General features: G+C 39.2%; 2 protein-coding genes and 1 long non-coding RNA gene across 8 annotated transcripts in view; 1 reads left to right on the forward strand and 2 right to left on the reverse strand.

Annotated features, from left to right (window-relative positions):
• spidr (scaffold protein involved in DNA repair) overlaps positions 1-7,185 on the reverse strand; it is a 38,368-nt gene extending 31,183 nt beyond the window's left edge. For 2 of the 4 annotated variants that reach the window (XM_067474731.1, XM_067474729.1), the window contains exons 1-5: positions 6,986-7,185; positions 6,034-6,195; positions 3,254-3,311; positions 1,757-1,963; positions 1,325-1,467 (exon numbers count right to left, since the gene is read on the reverse strand). In XM_067474731.1, the coding sequence (XP_067330832.1) occupies positions 1,325-1,467; positions 1,757-1,963; positions 3,254-3,311; positions 6,034-6,195; positions 6,986-7,000 (585 nt within the window). In that variant the 5' untranslated portion in view covers positions 7,001-7,185. The remainder of the gene's footprint in view (positions 1-1,324; positions 1,468-1,756; positions 1,964-3,253; positions 3,312-6,033; positions 6,196-6,985) is intronic. The other 2 variants (XM_067474728.1, XM_067474730.1) reach the window with 2 other exon arrangements.
• An 891-nt stretch (positions 7,186-8,076) lies between these two features.
• mapre2 (microtubule-associated protein, RP/EB family, member 2) lies at positions 8,077-20,920 on the reverse strand. Of its 3 annotated transcripts, none has more exons than XM_067474733.1 (8): positions 20,843-20,920; positions 13,327-13,454; positions 12,486-12,631; positions 12,146-12,362; positions 11,649-11,794; positions 9,719-9,877; positions 9,402-9,544; positions 8,077-9,185 (listed from the first exon to the last, which is right to left on the reverse strand). In XM_067474733.1, the coding sequence occupies exons 2-7, from the start codon at positions 13,445-13,447 to the stop codon at positions 9,446-9,448; spliced, it is 888 nt and encodes a 295-aa protein (XP_067330834.1). In that variant the 5' UTR covers positions 13,448-13,454; positions 20,843-20,920; the 3' UTR covers positions 8,077-9,185; positions 9,402-9,445. The 3 variants fall into 3 exon arrangements, with proteins under 3 accessions (XP_067330834.1, XP_067330835.1, XP_067330833.1); XM_067474734.1 differs by lacking the exon at positions 20,843-20,920 and adding an exon at positions 20,607-20,626; XM_067474732.1 differs by lacking the exon at positions 20,843-20,920 and adding an exon at positions 16,787-17,070.
• On the forward strand, positions 15,895-18,654 carry LOC137098485 (uncharacterized). Its single transcript, XR_010910613.1, has 2 exons — positions 15,895-16,674; positions 18,394-18,654. It is a non-coding gene; the product is annotated as an uncharacterized lncRNA (long non-coding RNA).
• Positions 20,921-21,513: the final 593 nt, after the last annotated feature.

Below are 21,513 nucleotides of genomic sequence, written 5' to 3' on the forward strand. Positions count from 1 at the left end.
TTGCATTTACGTTTGCTCCAAAAATATCCAACTGGCTGTGTGAATGACAAATCACAAAGCAACAAATCCCCAAATTTAAGAAGCAAGAATAATCAAATCTGGAATTTTTACTAAGAACTTAACTTGCTAATATAGACAATTCATTTTTTTCTGTGTTGCAGCTCTACAGTGTTCTGACTACCATAAACTTTTGTTTTTTTTTTTTTTTTTTTTTTTTACAAATTTGAGTTTCACAGAATACAAAACAACCACTGCCCTTATTAAAGCTGAGATGTTTCATATTTACACATTACCAAATAGTAAAATATCAGTTGGGATGTGTGAATATGTAGAATCTTGTCCCCACAGTCTGAAATAGAAATCTAGAAATTGCTCATTGCAGCCCTAGGTTTGAGCCCTTAGTCTGAGTCTAATACTCCACCTAGTGGATGAATGGATAAGAATACATCCATCCATCCATCCATTATCTGTAACCGCTTATCTTGTTTAGGGTTGAGGGGGCTGGAACCAGTCCCAGCTGTCAATGGGTGAGAGGCGAGCTACACGCTGGGCAGATCAGGGCCAACACAGAGAGACATACACAGACAGACAACCATTCGGGTTCACATTTACACCTACGTGCAATTCAGAGTCACCAATTAACCTAACATACATGTCTTTGGACTTTGGGAGGAAACCGAAGCAGCTGGAGGAAACCTATGCAAGCACAGGAAGAACATGCCCACACCATACAGAAAGGCCACAGCTGGCAGGTAGATTCAAACTGGGAACCTTCTAGCTATGAATCGGCAGTGCTAACCATTCACCACTCTGCTGTCCTCCATCTCACATTAAATTATAAAATTTAAATAAAATATTTTACACACCAAATAATTTTGGATTTGTGTAAGTTGACACTAAAGCTCATGATGTTTATTCTTGAACAGAATATTATGTGGTGTTTTTTCTGGAATCAAGACTACTCACACATACACTGATCAACCACCTGGAGGATTTAATGCTGTTGTCTACTGGGGTCAGTATGATCACTTTGACCAGTCTGAAGCTTTACAGCTCTATATGCAGTAAGCTCTGATGCCCTGTATGAGCATCACAAAAGGACATCACGACTATAGGGTCGGAGGATCCCACCATCTGTATCCCCAGCTGTGCAGTGCCAGTCCCCAGTGCTGGTAGAAATTAGCGAGGGTTGCATCAGGGAGGGCATCCGGCCAAATAAACATGCGAACAAATAATTTGCTGTGGCGACCCTGAACTTACAGGGTAAGTTCAAAGGACAAAGAACAAAAAAAAAAGGTGATCAGATTAAGTGCAGTTTACTCACATTTGTAGGTTTCAGGGAAAGGTCTTTTGAGTTTCCATCGTAGAACTCTGACTCACAATCAGAGATTTGTTGCCCACTGTCCTTCTCAACATCTTCATCAGATTTAACCAGATCACTATCTGTGTCTATAACAGGAATGTCATCTAAAAAAAATAAATACAGTCAATAACTAGTACATAAAAATTTCAAAACTATCCATTTGTTAGCCAACTGAATTACTTTTTTCTTAATTAAATGTTTCACTACTTTTTTCTAATAACAAAACTAAACATGTTTGGGTTCTATGGAGCAAAGCTGGATAGTAAACATTCACACCCAACCAAGGTGAGGCCTAAGTGTGACCAACTGTGGGAGATGTTGAAATTGTTGAAAAATCTAACTGCGCAGAACAAGCCATGCCCGAACTCAGGAGGTCATAACCAGCATGTTTACCTTTATCAGCGCTGAGCATGCGTAGTGCCCTGGTGTAAGACTGAATGTGAGCCTTTGGTCTCCCTTTTCCCCAGGCGCATTGTTGCTGTGGTGCAATAGTTCTCGACAAATGCTGCTCCTGGTTCTCATCATTAGACTGTTCACTGTCACTGGAGCTCCACAAAATATGCACCTGGTCCTCGCTGCATTGAATGCCACTTGTCTGTACTGGAAAGATACACGAAGAGTTAATATCGTAGTCATGATGAAGTAAAGCTGAAACACCTGTAGAAATGCATAAGCACTGGGATGGCTGTTATCGTTGGCATTTTAGAACTTTTTCCTTATGTGCCAACATGTGCTACTGTCCACAGTTTGACTTAACAACCAGAGTGCTACCAAAAGACTGCTTTGTTTGTTACCTTCCTTTGAGAAATACACATTTTCAAACAAAGGGATTTTTACGCTAGAGGCCTTTTCTGACACAGCCATCCCCAGTTTTACGGCACTTAAATGTTTGGCCAGGAGGATTTGGGGCACAAAACTACCAGTTAATAAGGAGCCACTCTACCACCTGCCCCCAACATATCTGCATTCATTAAACTGTCCAAAGTCCCAATAATTTAGATGTGATTAATGAAGGGAGGTGTGATCGCTTTAATAATATCTGCCCTGGTCAGCAATTTTAATCCAACTGCTGCTTAAAGGAAAAAAAAAAAAAAAAAGGCAGGCCAAACAGAAATCCAAGACCTCATAAAAGCTCATCAAATGGACCCGTTATGTTTTCTTAGCAATTATCAGACCATATTTGTTTGCATTTAAGCCAACCGGCATCATTAAAGGTAAAACAATTAGCAATTCCCATTAGCCAAATACTCATGGATGTACAAACAGCCATCACTAGACTGATTGTGATTCTTAAAAAAAAATGTTTCCTTATGTGTAGGCAGGTTCTAAAATGCAATGATTTCTAAGCAGATTTATAGAGAAGTATTTTCAATGAACAGCAGAGATATTGATATCCCTGGATATAACATATATCTGTGTTTAAAGTTTGTATGCTAACATTTGATTTAATTATAACTGCTTAATAGTGCAATTTCTGAATAGAATTTACTTTGCACAGTTAGCAGCACTTCCGTGCCTCCCTATCACCTGTCCATCTCAATTACAGATGATATCTTGTAATTTGGCAAAGTTTCAAATCCCATCCAAAATAGCAAATGATGTATCTTACTAAGAACCCCATTAACCTCTTTTAACAAAATTACAAGTCTGACAAGCATTCAATGCCAGCTCTCAGTATGAAACAATAACTGTCCATAAGACAAGGAACATTTTTTTGTGTTCCAAGAAAGGTTTGATATCCAGCCTCAGAAACAAACACATAACATAATTTAACACATCATTTATGAAGTCTGTACGTTGCTACACTGCTTATAGTTAACTTGAAAAGTGTCATACTGAAGCTATGAAAATATGTGATGCAAAATTTAATTGGAATGAAAAGCAAATTACCTAAAGAAGGGGTCAACTTTCTTATGGAAGACAGTTTCTTTTCTGATGACTTGAGGCTCTACAATAAAAACAACAACAACAACAAAAAATCCATCAATAATGTATAACATAACATAAAAGTTGGGGTATACTTGCTGTTTACCCAGGTGTACCCATTGACAACAGCAGTGTCATTGTTCACATACTTCCTTTGCAGTTTGTGTATGTCTGGAACATTAGATTGTTTAGCCACAAGGGGACACAACAGGTCTGGGTTACATATTGTTACCCATAATGAACTAATCCCTGAGAGCATAGCACCAACTGAAGCACCATAGTCCATGACCCCCGGTAAGTGGACCAAAAGTCACTACTTCAGCACTCTCATGGTGTGCTCAATTACATCCACAACCACAGTACATAAGAGCAGTGATGGTAGCACTTCTTCCCTTAAAACTAACCTTTTCCCTTCAGCCAGACAAGGTATCTATATAGGCCCAAAATCCAGAGGGCAGTACATCATAATAAGAGAACCTACAATATGGAACCATTGTTCTGTTGCAAATGTTGCAGGTACTCTGGCTGTAGAATAATGAATCAAATGCTACAGCAGGATTTTGTTCATGCCCCACTATTCCAATACAGCACCTTGAGGCAAAACAACAAAACCCTGCTTCATGGCTGGGCCAACCTTAACCATGAAATAGAAAAGGGAACTAACCTGCAGACAGTCAGAGAGCAAAAAAGAAACAAAAGGAGGGGCTCACTTAAGTTCGAGATGAAACAAACCTGCGTTACCCCAAAACTGTGCCGGACAGGGTAAATGGTCTGCACTTATATAGCGCTTTTCTACCTATTGGCATTCAAAGCGCTTTACACTGCTTCCTATTCTCCCATTTACACTCACTCGCTGGCCAACACTCACCAGGAGCAACTAAGTTGGGGTTCAGTGTCTTGCTCAAGGACACTTCGACAGCTGGGGATCAAACAAACAAATGCGAGATTGGTGGACAACCGCTCTCCCTTCCCGCACCACAGTCACCCCTGGGACCAGAAGGGGGAATAAGAAAGGGGTCCAAAATAAATCCAAAAACTGTACAATCTCACCATCACAAAGATTAGCACCCTGGGAGGTGGAGAGCACTGAACCAGAGGAGGAGGGGCATAAAATATCATGCCAGACTGAGGTCCCCATGGATTGAGAAACACTCCAGGCAATCTGAAAGGGCAGAGAGGTCACTCACTTGCTTCATAGAGTGAGGGGGGGCTGGAGAAGCACCATCTTCCATGACAGGAGCCTGAGAGGAACCTGGTCATGACTTCCACCGCCACTGGAAGTGACAATTCTTTGGTCCCTTCACTGGTGGGCCATATCATGCTGCTTCAGTTGGCACTACGCGCTTCATTATGCTACCGCCAGAGTGTTAAGCAACAAACGAAGCAAAGCAGCAGTTCTTTCTCAATAATTTACACTTTTCCACAACATTAACAGAAGCCATAGCAACACTTAAAGAAGTTAATTTTGATGGCAATAACATAAATGGCAGATATGTAGAAGGGGGGATTCGTTGACAGACATGGTCATGTTCTTCCCCAAACTTTCCACTATTGTTGTGATTTGAAGCCACTGCATGCATCTCTTGTAGTGTGTTTCTGATGAAATGCACAGGCAAAATTTTTAATGGACGCAGGCTATCCAAGGGAAACATTTCCCATAGACGTACACATACTTAACAGCAAGTATACTTAAACCCTAAAGTTTTGTAAAGTGAATCAGCAATGTCACAATGCACCAACTTTTGTTCAGTAATGGGACTGGTAGAAAACAAATTAGCAGTGTACAACTGTATAAAAAGTGCATCAACTCTTTGACATTTACATTACATTCAATACTTCCCTGCTTGACAACGATAATTTCAAGTAATATAATTTATTTTCGTAACCTGGACCCATAGAAAGATGGAAGAGGATCAGGGGCACGATAAGCCCTTGGGCCCCTAGTCTTGTTTCTCTGTATGAAGTGACTCGTAACAATTCATGTTTGAAAGTCACGGAGAGCAAAAACAAAAGAGCATAAAGTAAAGTAAAAATATCCAAAAGAGGCACAAAGCAACAACTAATAACATGTTGCAATATATGTTGTTGTTTAGCGCCATTCTTGGGGTTGAAGCCATTCACATATATGCACCTAGGGAGCCAATGTCTATATTAGGGCTGCATGATGTATCCTTTCATCATCATCATTGCAATACGAGCATGTGCAATATTGACATCGCAAGACATGCAATATGAGGTGATGCAAATTAATTCAAACACACCAGCTACATCTTTTATTCTGCTTGAGAATAAAAAGGAAAATTCACATGGTTCTTATTGTTCATGTCTAATTTACAAGAAAAAACATGTTAGATAACATATAAAAGATAACACATAACATCCAGGTGATGTCATCTGGAGGTGTTTTTTTAGCTAGAAGTAAAGACATATTTTAATTTGGGTGAATCAGAGGGAAGTTTAATGGCAGTCAATCAAATGTACTCCCTAAACTAAAGCCAAATGAAGCGAGTTCAGTATCAGTGAAGGCGTCATTTAACAATCATGGATTAACTGATTAAGATCTATACAATTTTTGCTATAATTGCAAATCCCAATACACAAAAGTTGTAACTAATGGTAAGAAACATACAGGAGATACTTAAATTAACGTAATTAACTTTTAGTACATTTTAATGTATATTTGAAAGTAACTGAATTTGTTGCATTTTACAACCTGTAGATACCGTGTATGTAAAAATAACTACCTTTATCGACGGAGTGTCCAAAAAGCTGTCTCCCCATTTCTCCCAACTCTTGGCTGAAGACACTGATGACAGTGATGCTGGCTCTGTGCACACTTTTTGGAAACCATTTTTGACATCATCCGGAAAGAAAACACACTTCATATCCTTAGAGTATCTTTTTCGCTACAAAACCAGTAAAGAAAAAGACAAGAAGGACCGGGTTAAACACGTTCATCATCTCTAATGATAAATGAGAACATAGCGAATAGCTTTTTCAGATGTTGCTTATCAGATGTTTGAAGACCTAGGTTGGAAAGCCAAGATTTAAAAACTTTATGGTATTCTGAGGGTATTGCCAAAAACTCAAGAGTCGTCTAACCACCTAGATGTGAAGACATGTATCGTCGGCTGCAAGATAAAAATAATTTTGACCGGTTTCCCCACGTTGTTAGTTGGGTTTCCTATACAGGCAGTCAGCTGGACCGCCATCTTTGTTTTGATGCAGACACACGGTCAGCACTTGGGAAATTATTTCAAAAATTCTTGTCCCTAAATGAGTGGGCTGAATATGTTCCACCCAGAAACCATCCAGATGATTAAAGTAGTTTTTTGTGGGATGTAGCGAAACGTCTACAAAAACGGTAGAGTATGTTTAGAGGACATTTCAAGATTACAGACATCGCTAATTATTTTACTTGTACAGTAGATCTTGGTGACGTCGGCGACAGGAGATATTACACTATATTAGCACATACTGGTGCGATTCCTGATGGACTGTGATGAAATATATGCGCAGTGTCGTTAGCGAATGAATAACTAACGGTAAGATTATAAAATAGCTGGACGGTGGATTTTGTCCAGACTTTAATAACACACAGGTACAAAGCACTCGGCATGGGCGGGCAGCAACATAGGTTGCTAACGCTTCTGGCAAGCAAGTTTGCCAACGCTAGCTAGCAAGCGGGTTTCTTACCTTTCTGGACGACATAGCAGCACAATTAAGTTCGTCTGCACCGCTGGTATTGTTGACACAGCAGAGCGAACGTTTATGAAATATGTTTTATTAACCCGTCTCTTTAAAGCTGCGGGTGGCCTCCAGGGAAACCTCACTCGCTGGAAATAAAGCTATCTACCAAGAACAAACTTGTTGCTGTTACACAATATGAACAGGGGTGTGTTTGATTCATGGACCAGCGGAAGGCGGGTTCCTCTGACCTACTCCTAGTAAAGGAAAGCTTCAGTATTTGTAACAAGTGAAGATACTGCATTCAACATATTACAAGTAAAAACAGTCGTTATATGAACAAGTACTTCTGTGTTTTAATAATATAGACCAGAGCGGGTAATAATCAACTCTGTACCGTATTTGTTAATAATTGGTATAGATTTTTCATATTTTTAAACTTTAAAAATTTGTTGAACAAATCTCGACTAAACTTGGACAGTTGTTATCCACAGCTTAAAATTCAATACTGTTAAAAAATATTTTTTGTGAAATTTAACATCCCATACTTCAACGTGAGTAAAATATCCATTTGTTGTAAATTATGTTTTTAGTAGTGCTTTCACTTTTACTCGAGTATTGACTTTGTATACTTCTACCACATTATGCACAGTACATTATTATATTATGTCATTAATATATTAATTTTTACACTTCTCAAAGTTTCAAATGCTTCATTATCTTGTATGGTAACATAGGAGATAAGATGGTTTTCATATGTTTTGTATGTAAAGTCAACATCTGTGAAGTGATACAGCTGCTGGTCAAATGTTTAAATACAAGTACCTCACATGCTTCAGTATAGTACTGGAGTGAATCTAAATAGTTACTGCAAAAAATAAATTATCATTACTCTACTCTACTCAACTGCCGGTTTTAAGAGAGCACATGTAAATATGATTATTAAATGATCATCTAGAAAAATACTTTAACAATTTCTATAGCAAAACATGCACACAGAATCAAACCACTTGTTAAGAAATACACTGTTGACAAAATGAAACCCGGGCTGGGTTAGTTGCTGTTGAATTGTCATTCTGGAGTGACATGAAGACCCCCAGTGGGCTCAAAACATAATTTTTATTACAGCAAATCCATCCCAATCTCAACATCTTTCAAATAGCAGGTAAACATACAAAAGCTCACTTAACGTATACATGTTTTTTTTTTATTAAATATGTAAAAAGCAGGTCAAGTTATTCACAAATAAAATGCAAACATGCAACACTTTTGGGGAATGCATAAGTGGGACTTAAAAAAAAACATTTACCATTCATTAATTATTGACAGTACAAGTTTACATTCCTTTTCATTTACACAATAATATATGACTAAAGCATAATGGTGCACTGCCCCGTTCAGTATTAGTAAATGCAATATTAAGAAAGAGTATACAATGTATTTTGTGGAATATACCATGGCAAATTGCTCAGTGAACCGACTCAGCTCCCTAAGACCTGTGGTTTAAAAAAAACAAAAAACAAACCCAGCTGAAATTTGAACAAATGACAAGTTCCAGCTGAGGTTTAAAAATTAAAATGCTCAACGTAAGACTAATCCACAATAATATTTGTTCCTTCCCTATGTTTATGTCACACCAGGTGGACTACTAAACCATGTTTTGTGGGGAGTAACACATTGTTGAGTACACTGATTATCTAAAATGGTGTAATTTGTGAGGAAAGTTGTCAAACGGTCAAATGTTGGTATGAAAACTACATTTTATTCACAATTGATTCACTGTATTATCCTCCATTATGAGGATACAATTCAGAATCTTCCACTATTCTAAAGGCTTAATAATAATAAATATGGTGAGGGTCTATGGACAGATTGTCCAATACAGATTTAAATGTCAGTGCAACATATGGGAGGATGTTAAATAAGAGCTACTACGAGCCCTTTCAGGGCTTTTCCTTATTGCATTCAAGTGATTAATATTGTTGATATGCTAAACAAAACCAACTATAATTGAAAGAAAACAAACAAACAAAAAAGACAGAAGCGGGGAAGATAATACTTGCACTGATGGACAACAGTCACCTGTGTAAACTTCAGCATTTCATCACTTCTACTGTTTGGACTTGAATTGACTTTCCACTCATCCAGTCCTTGGAAACCTCTGTGATGGTCTTGAGCTTCTCTGCTGGTAAAGGCCATCACCGCAAACCTGCCACAGCAGTTCACCAAAAGTCACAAATAACATCGAACAGTGAGCAGTGAGATAGAGAGAAAAAAAAAAAAAAAAGGTGATGGTGCTTCTATTCAGGAGGTTGCTCCATGTGCTCAGTCTTTGAGAGACCAAAAATGTGTAATAATAATAATAATAACAATAATTATAATAATAAACCATGAGGAAAAATTAAAATCCTTTAAAAGTTCTCACATATTAAAAAGAGGGGGAATAACTGCAGTGACCAGTGATGGCAGTCAGTATTCATCCTGTTCCTCCTGCTGATCATCTGCCGTTTCCTCGTGGGCATGCTGATCCACTTCCTGCCCATCACCTTCACCCAGCTCTGCTCTTTCCTAAAAACCCATACAGTACCATTACACACAAAAATGGAATTCTTATCTCTAGCAACTACGTAACCAAAATGTAACTTTCACGCTTTACTCGTGTGCACCGCTTCTATAATTAAATGAACAACAACAACAACCATCCTCAATCCGGTTCAGACCAATTCAAGCTCACAGACTGACCTGTTCATCTGAGGCGTAGAGAACCTCCATTAGCCGCTCAACAAATGGGGCATTTTCTTCACCCTGTTCCTGGCAGAGCAGCTCCACCTCTCGCAGCTTGCTGAAGTAGTAGTCTCTTTCCTTCTCCACCCCCTCCAGTGCCAACTTTAATGTGTTCACCTGCAGAAATAAAAATTCACCAAATTATTTTTTAGCGTCAATATCAAACACATACACATACAGTGAGGACTTTGGTAAGAGTCAGAAGGTTTGAGATGAACAGCCACAAAACAATCAAACACAGCTTTGCATTTAATTGATTTTAACAAGCTGTTGCATATCGAAGGACAGAAATAAGAAACATTCTTTAAGTTATGCAAACTGTTTAAAGTGCACAAATTACATGTAAGTAGAGTAGTAAAGGGTAGTGCTGAAACACCAATGCACTTAACAGATTAGCCTGTGGACTGGAACTCAATCATCAGGGTTTAGTCGGTGTTATAGATTATGTTATAGATAATACATTGATAAGTTATCGATCAGTACAAACATAATATATTTTCTGATGACAGATATTTTACTACACTCATTTTTCACGTTACTCTTGGTATAACCATTCCTTCTAACAGGCCTTTAAGAGGAGTAGGTCCCTGTTTAACTGATGGGGGGCACAGTATACAGTCTTCCCTTTGTGCCAAAATATATAAAAATAAGTTTACCTGCAGTAAATTACAAAAAAATTCCCAGCCTTTTTTAGGCAAAATGTTAAGTTTTTGCTACTAGCCTCTGGCTGCAGGGTAAAAAAAAAAAAGACTAACTTTGAAAGATACCCACTTGATATGATTTAGTTTGCCAATACCTCAGATTAGCCTCTAATACACCATGTTGAACAGAATGAGGACCGTGGGTTTTCCCCCCTCATATAACATCCACCGTGAGATGGAGGACCAACATGTAGTGGAGGAAAGATTACAGCAAGCACACTAACTAACTAAATGTTCATATGGGCTTTTAAAATAAGGCAAACCAGCACTTTAACATCAAAGCCGAAAGTCTGGTCACACTGCAGACAAGAGTTTCAGCTCACTTTCATCTTAGTCAGGATCTGAAGTGTACCCAGCCACATTAATGCAGCCAGCATCGCTCAATACATCTGCTGAAGCCTGTCTGGCCTTACAATGGAACAACTATAAGATTTACACACTGCTTCTATTTGCATGAGATAAATGTAGCTCTAGATTCTAAATCTTCTCCACTGTGTAGCATCCTTCAAACGTATTGTCCTCTCTTGGATGTTTTACACTTCCTTTTGTACTACACTAACAATTCCTGGCTTAAAATTCACTCAGTGCTGGGCTAATATGAAACCTACACAAAATTTACCCAGGACCATGGGTAGAGATTTTTTTTTGACCTAGTGACCCAATGGGGGATGTGTATATTACATCAATACTGGGTCACAACTGACTGGTACTGGGTACATTTAAGACATTTTGTGTAGATGCTGTATTGATCTATCACAGGCACACACACACACACACACACACACACACACACACACACACACACACACACACACACACACACACACACACACACACACACACACACACACACACACACACACCAAAAAGGAGTTCAACAATTAGTTGAACAATTAGACCCTGTTGTGCGGGGCCAATTGGAAATTGAATATAGCCTTATTACTAAATACAACAATGAAAATAATTCCTGGTCCGTATAAACCTGCAGCTGTGTGAGCTTTAACACTCTCTCTATAAATCAGCTGCACTCCTCTAGTCTTTCCTGTTAAAGCACACATCACTCTAATCACTACTCCAAAGACAATCCATTAGGTTCAAACGTGACCACAAACGTGGAGAACAGACTTTGGTTGTTGACTTCAAAAAGATAATGCATTTAGACCAATTCCTATCCAACACAAACATACCTGCTCCGTAAGATGTGTGACCTGTGCTTCCAGTTCTTTTTCTCCTTTTGCAGGAGTTGATGCAGCTGCAGGGATCTTTTTGGCTGATGAGGGTCTGGATGTCGGTGTGGAGGACTTGGGGGTTGTCGAAGTTGACCTTGATGCTCCTGCAGCAAATGTAAAAAGTTATGAGCCTGGCATTGAAGATTTATTGCCAGAATTCTATTGCGATTTGTTTCATTGACCAATACCATAAAGCAAATCCTAGAACATGGAGACGTGCAATTTACTGTGAAATATTAAGTCTGGCAGTTACTAGAATTAAAACCACAAGATTAGTTAATAAAACAAATGTTCCTATTTCATTTCCTATTTCATTTATTTGTTATAATAATCATTAATGTTAATGTTATTTCAGAAAATTAAAAAACTAGAAACATTTGCAAATAAAATCACTAAAATCAGCATTAGTCATTCGTGTGCTTGTAACCTTTAATTTCTTTAGCGATGATAATTACCTGCAGTGGGGGAGCTGGCTGCGTGGTGGGACTTCTTTGGCAAGTTGAAGATCTGCTCACCAGGGTCTGGTGGGGGAATGGCATCCTGACCCTGTCGAGCTGCAACCGGGTCGTACTCTTTACCGTCATAATTAGCATCAAAAAACTTCTTAAACCATTGAATGAAATCAAGATTGTCCTGAAATCTGCCTTTAACCAGTTTCTCCACAGGAATAATCTGAGTTGAGGAAGGAAAGCGGTTATAAAGTTAGAAGACTCATGCACATAAATGTGTAGTGTGCAACAATTAGTTATAAACATATGACCAAAAACTGAAAAAAGACAAGGTTATGAAACCCACCTTATCCACATTCATCCTTTTGAAGGATGCCTGCAGGAGTTTAAAATTGTGAATGTACTCGTGCTCCAATTTTGCTTGAAACTTGACCTTCTTAAGACTAATGCAGCCAGGGAAGAGCAGATCCATGAACTGGCAATAGGCAGCTCCTACACACAGAGTAAAATGTCAGTTCAGACCATAAGCCCTTGCTGGAAGGTACAGCAATCTGACGAGGATTAATATTTGTGCACACTTTAGCAAAACAAAAAGCCTGGAAGTCCAGATCATTGGCCCTTTTACCTTTAAAAAAACAAAAAACAAAAAACTATTATTGGCAACATGGTTCGGGGAATCAGCTCAACCTCGTTGGCTGTAATTGGAAGGTATCAGATAAAAACTCACAAGTTCGACTACAAACTTCATAAACAGTTATAATATTAATTTGCACAAAAAAAGAAGCCTACACATAGGTGATTGTGTAAATCTCTGTAGGCAGAGTGACTGAAATTGGATTACTTGGTCACAGCAGGAGAACACAGCAGGCTGCAGGTTTATTTATAGCTACAAAGAGGTGAGCGTGTTTCCATGCGTTGTTGTAGCCGTCCACTTATACAGAAACTTATGTGAACCGTGTGCATTACAGGTGAAGATGTAGTCTCTAACATATGGTTCCCATCTCAAAAAGCCTGATGAAATGCAGGAAGAAAGGAGCGGGTAAGATGAAAGAGAGAGAGAGAGAGAGAGAGAGAGAGAGAGAGAGAGAGAGAGAGAGAGAGAGAGAGAGAGAGAGAGAGAGAGAGAGAGAGAGAGAGAGAGAGAGAGAGAGAGAGAGAGAGAGAGAAGTCTTTCTCTCGGTTCTCACCTGAGGACAGCTGCTCCACTTTTGTATAGTTTAGGCAGAGAATATCATTAACCCAGGCAGTAATGTCATGCCTGCTCATAGTCTCCTGGGTTATTGAGGTAGAATATACGTTGACCGCCATCCCCCAACTGCAATCAAATAAATAAATTATTAATTAAAAAAACAGTAAAACGCAAACAAGCATTGCATCTAAAGTAAATGTGCCATTCCCCATGTCTCATGTTAACTTCTTGAGGTACAGAAGTTAAACAAAAGAAGCGATTAGTCAAGGTGAAAATAAAAGACAAAAATCAGTTACAGAAACAAATGCGTGTTGTTTCCACTCAAATGACCGATTCCTGGGATTTTTAGCATTTAACCACATGGCCAGACTGACCCACGGGGCTTCAACAAACCCTCAGGCTCTCACTGTTGCATGCTACCTGTACTGGTATCCATGCTCGGAAGTGGGAAATGTAACCTAGTGTCCTTGCTGAGCACAGTGTACAATCTGTCATGGATTATTAGGCGAAGAGTAGCGAAATGTACCTAAGGCTTTTACACATTTTGTACCTGTAGGCTGAAAAAATACAAGTCAATGTAAACATTTTATTATGGCCAACATTCTCAGTGTACAGTACAATTCATTCATTTCTGTATTCATCAAATATGTCAAGTATTTTCTTCATAAATCATCAGTTTCAGAAACCAAAATTTGGAAAAAAAAAAATGAAAATCTATCAAAAGGGTTTTACAGTGTATGTGCACAATCTGTTGCATGATGCTGGAAATGTGTTAACTATGTTGCATTGCTACTATTGGCTGCAGCTCTTTTAAAAAAAATTGTAATATATTACAAATGTGCATCTTTTTCTTAGCTAAAGTTCCCTTTTACAAAAAGACATCTTCCTTTGCTCAGGGAACACACAGTATGACTATGATGATAATGGCCCTTTGCTATATTAAAATCTTGGTTGGTAGGCTCTGTATTTGTGTTTAATTTGATTTAACCTGCACAGTAAATGAAAGCTGTGGCAATTTTATCAGTATGGCTTTTGGGGTCTCTGGCACCTGCAGCACATGCCTTCAGTTTGAGCGGCCTCTAACTCTAATCCTTAAGCTTTAGGTTAAGCAGTTGCACCAAATGGAAACAAAACCCTGAAACATTGCCTCCTCCAATTTCTACAATTTCATTTGTTACCTGCAAGAAATACTGGGTCATCATTCCCAATGTTTCTCTCTCTCGCTCTCTCTCTCATACACACACACACACTATATGTGGTAAACAGAAAGCCTTACAAGCATAATCTGACCAGCTTTTAACAATGTTTCACAACCAAATTTAAGTTTGTCGACTTATGCGTTTATTCTTCCTTTCAGTTGCATGTTTGTGAAAGTCAATCCCGTAAAACACATATACAACCCCAATTCCAAAATGTTGGGAGTATGTGTAAAGCGCAAACAAAAACAGAATGCAATAATTTTGCAAATCTCTTCAAACCATATTTTATAACATCAGATATATCAGATGTTGAAACAGACATTTTACCATTTCATGGAAAATATTAGCTCACTTTGAATTTGATAGCAGCAACACATTTTAAAATAGTTGGAACAGGTTGATATTTACCATTGTGTAGCATCCACTCTTCTTTTAAACAACTGTCTGTAAACAAAACATTTGGCATATCATGAAACAAAAATCAGGCTACAAAGGCCCAGGACTGTTGAGCGGCTAGAATCCTGCATCAGACAAGAATGGGACAACATTCCTCTCCTAAACTCCAGGAACTGGTCTCCTCACTTCCCAGACATTTACAGACAGTTCATAAAAGAAGAGTGGATGCTACACAATAATAAACATCGCCCTGTTCTAACTTTTTTGAGATGTGTCCCTGCCATCAAATATAAAATTAACTAATAAATATCTTAGTTTCAACATCTGATATGTTGTTAAAGTTCTATTTGGATAAAATATGGGTTGATCAATTATTGCATTCTGTTTTTATTCACGTTTACACATCCTCCCAACTTTTTTGGAATTTGTATTGGATTTGTATATTTAAATATAGATACAGTTGATTGGTATAAGTGGGTAATATTATTGCAGCAGTCAGTCCTGGAATAAATCCTACCAGTTTTATCCTTTCGGATGCGTGGATATCACACATTTCGAGGATTTTCTGTCATATATGTCACAATAATTTTGGACTGAACCAAAACATAAACAAAGCATATTAAAAAGAACATGTGTGTATTTATATAGAGTAAATATTTGAGTAGAATACTCAAAAGATGATAATCATTTGCTGTGATCTTAAGGCAACAGACGTCAACAGCACTGACTATTACAGCTTCCAGAATGGCCGCACACACACTCAGCTGTAATTTTCAGGAACAACTGAATAACTATCACCTCCATGAAGTTAGACTGCATTAGTTTTAGCTCAGCGTACATAATAAACTGCCAACTCACTGTACAATAAAGTAGAATTAGTAGTAGTTATTAATACACAGTATTTAAGTGAAAATAGTTCGCAGTCCTCCAGGTTCCTGGCAAAAATAAATAAAAAGAACAAATCAAGACTGCAGCATGAGAATTCCAGCTTGTTCCCTGATAGAGAGCAGCAGGACAGCAACATTCAAAGCACCTCTCCTTGGATGATGGCATCCAAAAACACGGTATTAACACAGGCTAAATCATCGTCGCATTGACCGTCCAACCTCTCAGGCACCAGCAAATTAATCATACCGACCCAATATCAATGAAACGGGGCCATGGCAGCACTACATAAGAGGAGCCCCGGATGACCTGTTCTCTGGGAAGGAAGGAAGGAAACTCGCCAGCCGAGCTCATGTCAACAAAGCGGATGTATGTGTAGCGGCTAGCGCGCTTTGTTAGCCGGGCAGAGACAGCCAGCCAGGCGACATCAGGGCAGGGCTACCGCCTGGATCCACGCAGGGGGAAGCCGGAGTTGAGCATCAGGGAATGAATGGTTATACACGTTTAAAGGCACCGACCAACGCGCGTTAGCTGTGATATCTGCGCGTTTTGTGGCTGTAGAGTATCAAGTCACGATGGGAATATTCTAGCAGCACCAGCAGGGGCGGCTGCTCGTCGCCTGTGTGATTCTGCCACTTGACAAGCTGCACCGTTTCCAAAATGTGCCTGTACCACTGCGCACCAACACACTCCACCGCGTTATAGTGATGTAAGCAAACATTTTTGGGGGTTGGATAGCAGCAGAAGATCGGTGTTTAAAGCCAGCTCGAAGGGGATTTGATCCACAGTCAGCGCCAACATGACAGGACCCTGGGAGACAACAGAGGGAAAACGAGCGGATGGGCGCAAAGCAAACCCGACAGACGGTAAGGAGGAGGAGGCCGGACTGCAGCTTTCCGTCTGCAGCAGCGTCTTGTCCCATTTTGTGACCTTTCCCCCCCCCGAGATGAAATCAAAGGCGACGTTACACGGATTTACCTGTAGGCGCGCTCTCCCCGCACTGTATTTTTCCTGTAAGGAATGATGTTGGTTCCGTTGTCCGGGACGATGTCGTTGTTATTCTCGCCATTTGGGGAAAGGGCTTGGGTGGGACCGGGCATTTGGGTCTGTGAAATGTTGAACAGATACACTGTTCTCTCTCTGGCCGGGAAAAAAAAAACAACAACAAGAACGATGCAACTGCTAAAGTGCTGCACCTCCAGGTCTCGTTCTCTCTGCCTGCTTGTTCTTCACAAATCTCTGCCCTAATGACGTCGCTGCACCCTGTACCACGTGATGCAGGAGGAGAGGAGGGAGGGGGGGGGGGGGGGTAGCCTGTCCCTTATAGTGGGCTATTTCAGTGCAACCAATTGTGTGCTAAAAAAGCATCATCGCCACACTGATCAATGCGTGGTGCTTCAGACGCTCAGAGGCAACACCCAATAAAACTCGGAGAGGGTGAATTTGATAAGACATGTGGGTAAAGCCCACCAAGTTTAACCGGCACCTCACTAACTCAGGCACAGTGGTGCTGATGAAAATGGTGAGCACACGTGACAAATCCTGTCTTAATTAACCACAATAACCAAAGCTATCCCGATATGTAGCATTTTTAAGTAGTATATTAACATATAATAAACATTTAAAAAAAAAAACTAAAGTAAGCAGCCAAGCTTTCATTTGAGAAGCTGTAACATAAGCACAGATAAAGAAATAAACAAATCTGTTAATGTATTATTTTGCATTTCATCTCTCCATATCAAATATAAGTGTCTCTTTGGGTATTTCTCAACAACCACGACACCAACATTAACCATTACACTAAAACCTCTTCTATAAACCGATAACGAGAAAGTAAAACACTGTTATAATAATACGAAATGTCTTAATAGAACAACCTGTTAACAAATACTCCACTGTGATGAACTTACAATTTAATCTTAGAATGTCCTCAAAGCTAATTCTGAACTATATCATAAATAATTGTTTGTATAATATTTATAACTGTTAAATTGGGGACTTTAACTACAATAAATTTTTTGGGATGCAACTAGTTTTGGAAAGAACAGCTGATTAACCAATTAACAATTATCAGTTACACTAGTACAGTAATATTTTAAGCACAGATTCTTTTTTAAGCACTATTTCTTAGTTGATTTGATTGATCTGCTGATGATTTGTTGTCTGTCACAAATCTGAATTATTATTTCTGTTTTTTAACTGTATCGCTCCAGGTTTCACAAAAACAGATTTTGTTTTTTTAAAAGCTGAAACCAGTTACTTATTTGGCATTTTTGCTCGATAAACGACACGATGTTTATTCTCCACTATAACACAAATAACTTGAACTCAAATTAATATTTAATATTGTCAAATCATGATTTGTAATAAAGTAGCTACCTTTAGTACTTTATAACAACACCTGCTAACCACCTGCAACCACCTGCTAATACAACACAGTCATGATTTGTTTTGCAGGAATTTTATGTAACTATATGTTCAGCTAATCATTTGGTCTAAACACTATAATAAAGTAGAATTTAAAAGCCTCTTTTAGACTGTAATATTTTACTGACATGATTTTTCTTATTCCCTCCTCCTTTCAGCTTATTCAAGGTCGTAATTTTTATGCCAGATGCCCTTCCTGACACAACCCTACCCAATTTCTACCGGGCTTGGGACTGGTACTTGGCACTGCAAAGCTGGGTATGGGCGGCCGGGGGTTCAGTGTTTTGCCCATGGACACTTCAACCTGCGGTAAGGGATGGTGGGGCAGAACCCATGGTTGCCTCTGGGCACTCTGAGCCACTACTGCCCCTTTCTACTTGATCACTGCACTGCTTTAATTAAAATGCAGCCAAAAGTTGTTTTGTTGCCCTGTCTTTCTTTGATGAGTCCAGTAGTAGTCATTAGACCAAAGCTGCCAGTTTTTTGGTAAACCGGTACCAGCGGGTACACATCTAGTACCAACATCAGTCCAAAGGTCAACTCATTTGTCCACTAATACATTTCTTGAGTTAAGGTGAGAATCAAATGTTTCTAGCCCACTTTCTTACTAAATATTAAATACCATTCAGACCTAAAGCACGGCTTCATTCAGGAATCAGTGTACTCACTTTTAACATCTGACTGAAGCTCTAGTGCCATCATCAGGCCAAAGTTGAGGTCACTTCTTGGTCTCTGTAAATCTAGGCTTTTTAAACAGATCTTTATATAAATATGGTAAAGATATAAATCCACCAAATTTTGTCTGATTAATTTTATCCAGTATTCACTTACACTAACCAGGTCAACAAACTCTTAGTCTTTACTCACATTCTTGCAGACCCAAACCCAAAGTAAAGCCAAGTACTAATCTCATTAAATGGTGTGGATGGTAGAAATGTCACCACTAAGTGCCAAAAACATGCAGCCCTACATTTCTACTACAGTAATGCTTCATCCCATTACAATTCAGACTGCACAAAGAACAGAGGTGTGCTTTGTATCTGAGAGTATTTTACACATCTGGAAGGCCATTTGAGATTAAACATATTTAATTGGCCAATGCAGAGTTATGCAAGATAATAGTGAATCACACCGCTGTAAAACCTGAGCAATGTTCAGGTTTTGCTGCATGAGTCTTATCTCGGTGCTCCCGTTTTCTCTAACAGTCCAACAAAATGCAGGAAAGGTAACTGATGACTCTAAATCGGCCTCGTATTAATGTGACCATGAAGAATTGTCCATCTCTATATGTCAATAAAGTCACTAACTTAATAAATAGCATGAAAAACACATCATGCTCATTTTTAGGTCTAACAGAGAAGGCCACCTGGTCATACTGAGAAAAGAATGATTCTTTGAGTGTTTAACAAATACACTCATTTATTGCTATTTATATTATTTGTAATCACTCCTTCCCAGCTCCACTGTATGTGCCAATAAGTCCTTATAATACTGTTAATTAGTAAAGCAACCAAAACTAACTTTCACACAACGTCAGAGCCAGTTTATGCTTCATCTAATAAAAACATTTCATAAAAATGCAACAATCATTAAAGTGGATGGGAGTCCATTACTTGCATGCTACACTCATTCCATTAGAGGAAAGGCCAAAGTGATGCCTGCTCCTCCAACATCCCTATGTCAGCGATGGCTCTTGTGTATGGATAATCAAGTGGTGTGGTGAGGGGTGAGGGCTGAGGGGTGGTAGGTAGCTCCACCCAGCATATCTAGCCCTTAACATTCAAGACATAGCTAAGAGGCCACTGCTTGTTGTGAGTTAAAATGTTTGCTATGTTATAGATACTGAGGTTATTCACACTGCAAAATATTACTGATACAAAATTAGGGTTTGCTGAGTCAGGAATGTGTAGAAACACTTTGAACACAGCCTCAAACCTGAGGACAGGGAGGATCAGGAGCAGTGAGGAGGGATCAGTGAGCTGTCACCGGTATCTTTTAGATATGGCTCCATTTAAAGCACATGCAAAGTTATTATTGGCCATCTGAAAATGGCAAACTTGTTCCCAAGATAAAAGACAATGTCGTCCATTCTCACTCCCTCTTCACACCACATGTCCCCAGTGCAGGCCACCGTACAGAGACGGCTTTCACTATCTTTGGATGTTGAAGGGAAGCACGACCGCCTTGCTGGTGTCGGGAGGATTTTTACAGCAACTTCGAAACGTAGCAGCTAGCTGCCTCCCAATCTCTTGAATGAAGCTAGGTCGTGTTAGAAATTACAGTTAAATAAAAAAATAAAATAAAAAACAATACATTGAAAGCAAGCTAACATGCAATCAAACACTGCTAGAGCAACAACGACACTACTTACAGTGACCGTAGTACATCTTTTCCCCCTAAAAGCCAAGTTACAGTGAGCTAATCTAGCTCCTGCCAGCACTTTGTCTGAACGGTGACAGCCGACATATGCCCTGACCCTGGGTACCATCACCGTACAAAGCAGCGACAATAGGGTCGATACCCTCCGCTTTTGCGTGTACACATCATATCACTGGTTTGAGATCAAATCCCAGTCTTAAATTGTTCCAAAAAGCAAATGTGACTCACCAGTGAACTCAGATCCGCAGGTTACAAGGTGTTAAAAAAAAAGCAGTTTTCCGGCTATCACCCCACCCTCAAAACGCCCATTCTCGCTAGACGAGGAGCCGAGAGCAGACCGCTGATTGGATACTGCTTCATCGATGTGGCAGCTGATTGGGCAGTAAGTGAAAGCTGTCGTGAAGTGGGCCAATTACGTGTTGATGCGTTGATCATTCAAAACATCAGGCAGCTTTCCGTCTTGTCGCTCTGTCATCTCATTTCTACTACTGAGAATAGCAACAGTGGCATCAGGAAAATTCAGACCCACGTCTCGAATACTACTCTATAAAAATACTTTAAAAAAAAAGTAAATGTTCTCCTGTCAAAACTGCACCGTGTAAGAAGCCTAGTATCAGTAAAATGTGTTTCCTGTAAAAAAGTATTTTTAGGCAGGCTACACATTATGCTGGCAAAGTCACTCTATCCGGGATAAATGCTCATATATTTATACACAAAATGATGAGTTGTGATCCACTAACATGTAAACAGCATTTTATTTTAATTAAATGAGGTGCATCTTAAATAATAAATTCTGCTGTTACGCTTATTATTACAGAATATTAATAAACACTTTTTTTCTGTGATGCAATGTGGATCAGCGTTGCAGTGGTTTAATCTGCTAAATGTTAGCATCTTAA

Source organism: Channa argus, chromosome 14 (assembly GCF_033026475.1).
Source record: "Channa argus isolate prfri chromosome 14, Channa argus male v1.0, whole genome shotgun sequence".
NCBI classification, from domain to species: domain Eukaryota; kingdom Metazoa; phylum Chordata; class Actinopteri; order Anabantiformes; family Channidae; genus Channa; species Channa argus.

Bases quoted from the DNA above. Each gene is read 5' to 3' on its own strand.
- mapre2 (XM_067474732.1), bottom strand. From the start codon at position 16,908: ATGCCCGGTCCCACCCAAGCCCTTTCCCCAAATGGCGAGAATAACAAC. The intron at 12,363-12,485 runs GTGGGTTTCATA...TCCTCAACTCAG, and splicing joins AAAGGATGAATGTGGATAAG to ATTATTCCTGTGGAGAAACT. The intron at 11,795-12,145 runs GTAATTATCATC...CATTTGCTGCAG, and splicing joins AGCCAGCTCCCCCACTGCAG to GAGCATCAAGGTCAACTTCG.